General features: G+C 29.5%; 2 protein-coding genes across 6 annotated transcripts in view; both read right to left on the bottom strand.

Moving 5' to 3' along the window:
• LOC124952073 (alpha-N-acetylglucosaminidase) overlaps positions 1 to 4,840 on the bottom strand; it is a 6,663-nt gene extending 1,823 nt beyond the window's left edge. Inside the window, exons 1-11 of one of the 2 annotated variants that reach the window (XM_047501397.1) lie at positions 3,591 to 4,840; positions 2,719 to 2,882; positions 2,428 to 2,606; positions 2,124 to 2,342; positions 1,709 to 1,936; positions 1,523 to 1,586; positions 1,229 to 1,374; positions 1,022 to 1,106; positions 574 to 723; positions 247 to 389; positions 1 to 56 (exon numbers count right to left, since the gene is read on the bottom strand). The exon at positions 1 to 56 is cut by the window's left edge and continues 104 nt beyond it. In XM_047501397.1, the coding sequence (XP_047357353.1) occupies positions 1 to 56; positions 247 to 389; positions 574 to 723; positions 1,022 to 1,106; positions 1,229 to 1,374; positions 1,523 to 1,586; positions 1,709 to 1,936; positions 2,124 to 2,342; positions 2,428 to 2,606; positions 2,719 to 2,882; positions 3,591 to 3,669 (1,513 nt within the window). In that variant the 5' untranslated portion in view covers positions 3,670 to 4,840. Of the gene's footprint in view, positions 57 to 246; positions 390 to 573; positions 724 to 1,021; positions 1,107 to 1,228; positions 1,375 to 1,522; positions 1,587 to 1,708; positions 1,937 to 2,123; positions 2,343 to 2,427; positions 2,607 to 2,670; positions 2,883 to 3,590 lie in introns of those variants that run through there. The other variant, XM_047501398.1, reaches the window with a different exon arrangement.
• Positions 4,841 to 4,992: 152 nt separating this feature from the next.
• The window catches only part of LOC124952074 (mitochondrial amidoxime-reducing component 1-like), a 4,057-nt gene continuing 1,549 nt past the window's right edge, over positions 4,993 to 7,500 (bottom strand). For 2 of the 4 annotated variants that reach the window (XM_047501399.1, XM_047501402.1), the window contains exons 2-7: positions 6,916 to 7,266; positions 6,225 to 6,476; positions 5,912 to 6,035; positions 5,615 to 5,820; positions 5,441 to 5,512; positions 4,993 to 5,353 (exon numbers count right to left, since the gene is read on the bottom strand). In XM_047501399.1, the coding sequence (XP_047357355.1) occupies positions 5,164 to 5,353; positions 5,441 to 5,512; positions 5,615 to 5,820; positions 5,912 to 6,035; positions 6,225 to 6,476; positions 6,916 to 7,266 (1,195 nt within the window). In that variant the 3' untranslated portion in view covers positions 4,993 to 5,163. Of the gene's footprint in view, positions 5,354 to 5,440; positions 5,513 to 5,614; positions 5,821 to 5,911; positions 6,036 to 6,224; positions 6,477 to 6,915; positions 7,275 to 7,500 lie in introns of all 4 variants that reach the window. The other 2 variants (XM_047501400.1, XM_047501401.1) reach the window with 1 other exon arrangement.

The following is a 7,500-nucleotide window of genomic DNA, read 5'->3' as shown; positions in this document are numbered from 1 at the left end:
CTCTCGTTGCGTACTCATTTTCTGCGCCGTACCTTCTCGTAGCATAATTTCCAAACCTGAAAATATATTAAATAATACTGATGTATCATTAATAGTTTACATACATACATACATACATACGTCATTATAAATTCAATCGAGAATAATTAATGTGATAATAATTAGTATAAAATAAATATATTCGAAGAAATATTCAATTAAGATTGCGTAAAGATAATTGCGTAAAGATATTATCGGATTATTTACCATGAATCAAGGTCAACGGGTTCGCGACGATAAGACATCTCGTTCATCAATTCGTAAATGACATAATTTTGATTAATACCCTCCGGTGTGAGGCCTGTTCCTATCATCGTACTATCGGCCATATTTCTTCCTTCGAACACTCGCTTAATATAAATAAAAGGTAACATTTTCTTTGTTAGAGTTTATTATGTGAATGATATTATCATCTTTTTCTCTCTTTCTTTTTTTTTTTTTTTTTGGTTTCTTTGTTTGTTTTTTTCCTTTTTTCTTTTTTTTTTTTTTTTGTTCTTCTTTTCACACGTATTATTTCGTATGATCAATACGTACTTTATTGATGATTTCTGCCGAACCAAACATTCCCAATGTACCACCAAAATTATGTAACATACACCATATGAAAGGTTGACCATAATATGATTTCAATCTCGCGTATTGTGGAAATTGTTCGGACTGTAGATCCAGTACTATCATTTTTCCCTGATATTAGAAAAAGAATGAAAGAAATAAAAATAAAAAGAAACAAAAAATATATATATATATATATATTTATCAGAAAATATTAGAAATGGAAGAAAATATATTATTTTATATCTAATATCATTTTTCCATCCATAAATAATTTATATACTTAACTTTATAGACGGACGTTATCCGTACAATAAATAACAATAAATATTATTATTATTATTATTATTATTATTATTATTATTATTATTATTATTATTATTTTCTTTCCTTTTTTCTTTTTTTTTTTCTCTTTTTTTTTTGTACTTACGATAGGAACCGAAGTTAAAAAAGTTTTCACTCTGGGCTCGGTCCAGAATGTGAAATCATGAACGAAGAGCCATCCTTGCATCAACCTTGAAAAAAAAGAAAACAATAAAAAAGAAACAATTCTTCAAATCTTGAAAAACTTTTTTCTTCCTATTGATTCTCAGTCATTCTTATTAACAAATAAAATAATAGCTTTTATTAGTCTTACCATATTGCTTGAGTATCGACGTTACTCATGACTGTGTAAATTGACCTTGAAACGTTTTCCAAATAACTTAGCTCACTATTGCCAGGTTCGTTTTCATTAAAAGTATCGCAATTGTAGATATGATTCGTTCCAAATTCTTCGATGTACTACGGAATTCGAAGGAAAGAGCTTAAAGATTGTAAGACGGTGTAAAAATAAAAGAAAAAAAAAGAAAAAAAAGAAAAACAAAAAAATAATAAAAATTCGTTCGTAAATTTGTGCTTTTTTTCTCTTTTTCCTTTTTGGACAACATACCGCCCGTAAAAATATTTCACCGACTCTTTGAAATAATTCATCCGTAGGATCCAACAAGTAAGGACTGAAATATAATCATAATGAGGATTGAATCGTGATTATTATACAAATTGAATTTGTCATTTTCTATGGAATGATTTGATTTATTTTCTTCGTTTTATTTTTCATTTATTCAATTTTTCTTACCAACAATATCTGTCCTCGAATTTATTCCAACTATCGATCTTAGCCATTTTGGCATTGGGAAATAATCTGGCGAAGGCTCTTGGCACATGGCCAGCGAAAGCAGGTAATACAGGGATAATACCGAGTTCTCTCATTCTTTGAAGTATACGATGTTGCAGACGAATACTTTGATAATGCCAATGATTAGTCAATGATCCACCAAATCCACGAATATTGCCCATTCTGGTCCTAAAATTTATTAAGATTTAAATTCGATTATATTCAAGGATTTAATTAATATATGAAAGAATATTTGTTTCGGATACGACGGCAAGAGAGAGAGAGAGAGAGAGAGAGAGAGAGAGAGAGAGAGAAAGAAAAAAAAGAAGAAAAAAAGAAAAAACAAGATCTTTTTTTTTTTTATCGAAATTCTTACCAAGGAAGAAAAGCTGGTCCACCAAAATGTTCGTCTATCTCATCTACGGTTAGATTCAATTTGACATAAACTCTCTCCCAGATTGCTTCTTGTCCATTAAAAGCGAGAGCAAGATTTATCCCATTAAGGGCCATCCAATCTAGATTCCTTTCCCATTGATCCCATTGCCACCAAACTGAACTATAGCCCAACGTGCATACATTCTGATAATATCTAAACCTTAAAATGGGTAAAAACTTAAATCTATTATACCTATTCTAATTTAAAATGAAAATTTAAAATAAATAATTTTTAAATGATCAACCTATCGTTCGACGTGATTCTAACATGGACATCTGGCAATATATGTGGAAGCTCGATCTGATTTCCATCCCAGGAAATATGAACGTTGCAATAATTCTTCAAATAATAATGCAAACCCCATGCAACAGCGACCCCACAGGTACCACGAATCTCGATCTTCTCAAGATCATTTTTCTTGATCTTCAACGATAAAATGATAATCAATTTTTTTTTTGTTTTTTTTTTTTTTATTTTTTTTTCTTACACGTTTCATTGTGATATATTCTAATCATTTTTCTATTGAACAATCGACCTGGAAAGTATCCTTTCCCGTAGGACCGAGATTAGGATCGACGATGACATCGAATAAACGAGCTACGTCATTCCCTAATAATCTTCTAATCAAATCCCTCGCTGCTTTCTCTTGAACTTCCGTTGGTGTATTCGTTCTCAAGTGTCCCAAAGTATTCTGAAATCCTATTTGTCATGTCTGTTAATAAAATTGATCGCAAAAGAAATGGGGAAAAAGAAGAGAAAAGAAAAAAAAAAAAAGAAAGAAAGAAAGAAAGAAAGAAAGAAAGAAAGAAAGATTTGAAGAGGAAGAGGAAGTAGAAAAAATATCGAACACATTCGTATCACATCTATCTCCGATGGAATTAATTGTCAAAGCGATTATATATCACATAATAATTGGTACGAAGTATTCGATTGAATTATTATGAGTTATTTGGATTATTTTTATGTTCTTTGATTATTTTCTTTCTCGTTTCCTTTTCTTCTCCTTTCGAAAAACACCATGGCAGAGGTCAATGTTTTGTTTTCATATAAAAGAAAAGAAAAGAAAAAAAAAAAAAAAAAAAAAAAAAAGAAACAGACACAGCATCATTATAAGAAAAATTCAAATAATAACGATATGCGACTTTTGATCATTGTTTGTCAAATAAGATTTTTGAAGGATGTTTTATCATTCCGTTTAAGAGGTTAATCGAAATTAAATGAAACTATGATGAGAACTTATCGAAGAAAATTGTTTTGTACTGGGTCATTATCGAAAGAAAAAAAAAAAAAAAGAAAAAAAAAAAAAAAGAAAGAAAAAAAGAACTCATTAGACCTTATGATAATCTTGATGAACACTTTTTATTGATACACTCTGTCTCTATATATATTATATATTCTCATACTCACCGTCCTTTCTTCGATGTTGACTCGCAAATATTCCTGAAAACAACGCGCAGAAACAGATCCATGGAATTATTCCGGTCATCTTGAACGATAACCGGCGACTCTTGATTGTAGACTGACGATGAAAAAAGATTGAAGAGGGAGAGAGAGAGAGAGAGAGAGAGAGTGAGAGAGAGAGAGAAAGTAAAGAAGAAATAAGAGAGTAAGAACAGAGATAGAGTTCACATATATAGAGTTCATCTACAGGTTATGTAGCATCCCTACTCTAAAATACACATACATATTCACATATATATATATATATATATATATATATATACATATATATGCATATCTATGTATGTATGTTCTCATATATGTATATACAATTCTCATCTACTGTAACGAGACTTTAAGTGGTTAAAACGATGCTATTACATTCGGTGATAACGATCACTTTCTCTTTCTCTTTCTCTTTCTCTTTCTTATATTTTACTCATTGTTATCTGTCTCTCTTTCGTTCATTCAGATCAATCAAGAGGAAAAGAAACGGGGGAATACGTAACGAGAACCAACCAATGCATCCATGCTCATATTTATTTTAACAAACGTAAACGACGATCTTTCTTTTATTATATAAATAATTGAATTGGAATATTAATTTAATTAGAATTCAATTTGAAATTGAAGAATTGTGTCATTTTGTGAAACTTTATTATTCTCTTACGCACACCTCGAAAACAATATAGATTTTCTTTTCTTTACTTTTTTTTAACAGTAAGGCATTTATTTGTTTTTTTTTTTTTTTTTTTTGTTTTGCTTTTCTTCCTTTTCCTTCTCTTTTTATTGGGCGCATAATCAAATAAATCTTCTTTCCTTTTTCTTTTTCTTTTTTTCTTTCTTTGTTTGATACATCAAACATTGCGCCTGTGTATAATATACATATGTATAATATATATTATAAAAAAAACATATATATATATATATATATATATATATATACATATAATAGAGAAAAATGGCTAGAAATTGATTTTAAGTGCGCTTCAACGAATTTATATTTTCGTCATTCTAATAATAAGAACATTTTGATTTATCGATTATTGTCGTGCTATAATCGGACTCCTCGATTCTTATTCGTTCGAAGAAATCGAGCGATCGACATTTTCTAATTTAATTATAAGAAGATTTTATATCGTTGCTCTTCCTATTTTTATATTTCTCTATCTTTCTTTCTTTCTTTGACTTTAATTATTTAAGCAATTCAATCCTTTCAATTTTTAAATGCAACAACAGATCGGAAATCAAAGATTCCTAAATGATCCCATTAAAATCAATTATTATTTTTCGAGACTATTTAGGCTTGTAATTTTTCTCGTATCATTTTTCGAAATAATATAAAGGAAAGAAATATATTAGCCTAATATGTCTTGAAAAATAATTTAATTTGATCTTTTGAAATTATCATTGGGAACATTTTCATTTCTTTAAAAATATTTAACAAATTTTCTATTCGACGAAGCGTACGATCCACATTGCGGATTATAATTGCATTAACAAAACAAAGGCACGCCTTCATAGCTGCTATTATAGGAGGTTAACACGTTTTAGATTTAGATATATCCTCGTTAGAGATTTTCGAATTTTCAATATTATCGGCTGATACGTGAACGAACACGTCATCTCCAAGTTTAACACGACCAGTGACGTATGATCCACAATATATACCCATTATCGGAGCTGATCCATCGACGGAAATTCTATTTGGATCCGTTTGTTCTCGAAAACTAAAATAAGAAATGAAAGATCATTAACAAGAATATTTTAATTGTCAATCGATTAGATCGAGAGAATTCGATTAGATCGTCTCTTACGATTTTAAAGTTTTATATGGTTCCTCCTTCTCGGTATTACCGGTTTTTGGATCGACTTTGATCATTTTACATCTTGAATGATCGACAATTAAAATTAATAAAAATAATATATAAAAATGTGATACATTATCAATTTAACCGTTTGATTATTATACACTAGACATATGTATTTACCTTGAACAAGGTTTAACGTTTCTAATAATAGCACGATCACCTATCTTTATCCATTCCCAGTTATCTTCGACAAATGATTTCTCACTGGAAACAACGATATTAGGACGGAATTGTAAAGCTGGTACGGGGTTTTCCAATCGTTCGTTCAGATTATCGAGTGATTGAGATGTCATTAACATGTAACTCGTAATATCTGAGAACAAGCCCTATTAGAATCAAAGAGATAATTATTTTTATGATAAATATATAAAACATAGATATAGATACGTTATGTCAATTGAATTAATATTAACTTACCGCATCTTCGTCACGAAGAGTATTATAAACTTTGCAAAAACGTTCCCAAGGTCCTGTAGTAATTTGTCGTCTATCGGTCAAAGAATAACCCAAACGTAAGCCCGAATTTGTACCGGTTAAAAATCTGTAATTAAAAAGAAAAAAAAAAGATCGCTGTGTTATCCCCTCTGTTTTCTTCGTATATCTTCTTTTCTTTCTTTCTTTCTTTCTTTTTTTCTTTTTTTTTTTTTTTTTTTTTTTGATAAAAAAAAAATAGGTCAGTCAACCCCTCGATCAATGAACTTTCTATATAAGACTTTCTAGTATGCATTACCTAGATAACCATTCAGCAGGTTCAGGACCACAATCGATACACTTTACCGGCTCCCCCCACCACATCGTACATTCAATGGCTGCAGAACTCTTTTCGGATTTCTCTGGTACTCTAAAGACGACACTTGGCATTCCTACGGCTTCTAATTTTACCTTGTACTCATCTACGGCGGATAGACTGACTAGAATCATCGTTGGATACTGTCTACCCGTTTGAAATTTATAAGTCTCGTCGTTGTAAACCAAAAACATTCTGTCGAATATAATCCCACATTTATTTCTCATTTAACACTTTAATATATATTTATATACTCGTATAATATACTATATTTGTTCTTGGCACGTACATTTAACAAATACATTTAACAAAAATTATTCGAATTTATGTTCTCATTAATTTCTTATTTCACATACTAGAATACGAATTAATTCATATAAATAGTTGATTACCGTTCAATGAGACCGTTAAATTGAATGCCAATGAACAATGTCAATATTTATGATATTTTATAAATATTTATAATTAAATTGAAAAATTTTATTATAACGTAGTTATTAGATTGATCGATAAATTATATTGAAATTTTTTTTATAATATCATTATATCGATATATTTAAATAGAAATCTTTTGTCTATAGTTTAAAAAATTTCAACATTATTTGTCAATCAATTTAATATTATTTTTCAATACCTATCTCTAAGTGTAAATAATCCATCCTTCTCTATCGATATTCCAAATTCCGTAAATTTACATTCCGTCACTGCCTTCCCTCGTCCTGATTTCAAAGGATAGTAATAGAGTTCCTCGACCCGACCTACTTTAACCCACTTAAGTTTCGGAATATTGGACACCGTTTCTCCGTTCTTTTCAATTTTTTTCTTCTCAGTTTCGACCTTTTTTTCACAACCATTACTCTTTTCATGTGACATTTTTCTTATTTTCTTGCTTTTATTATTTGACTTTTTCGATGAACTTTTTCTAACGTTCCAAAGTACGATCGCTAGGATCACCGCAATGCTGCAGGTTATCACGATCCGTGAACTGTATTCCTAATGAAAAAAAAAAGATGTATATATATATATACAATATATATATAAATATATACATACACACTTATCTTTTCTTTTTAATTGTATTTTCTTTATATTTTTTCGAAACATTACGATGATCAAAAATCATCGAATAAACTATTTTCGATTAGATCTGAACCATTGAGATTTTTTTCATTCGATTTATCTAACAAAACTCTAATGCGTATTATTTTTCAGTGAAAAT

The sequence above is a fragment of the Vespa velutina genome, chromosome 10 (genome assembly GCF_912470025.1).
Source record: "Vespa velutina chromosome 10, iVesVel2.1, whole genome shotgun sequence".
Lineage (NCBI taxonomy): Eukaryota > Metazoa > Arthropoda > Insecta > Hymenoptera > Vespidae > Vespa > Vespa velutina.
This window is presented reverse-complemented; position numbering and strand designations above follow the sequence as displayed.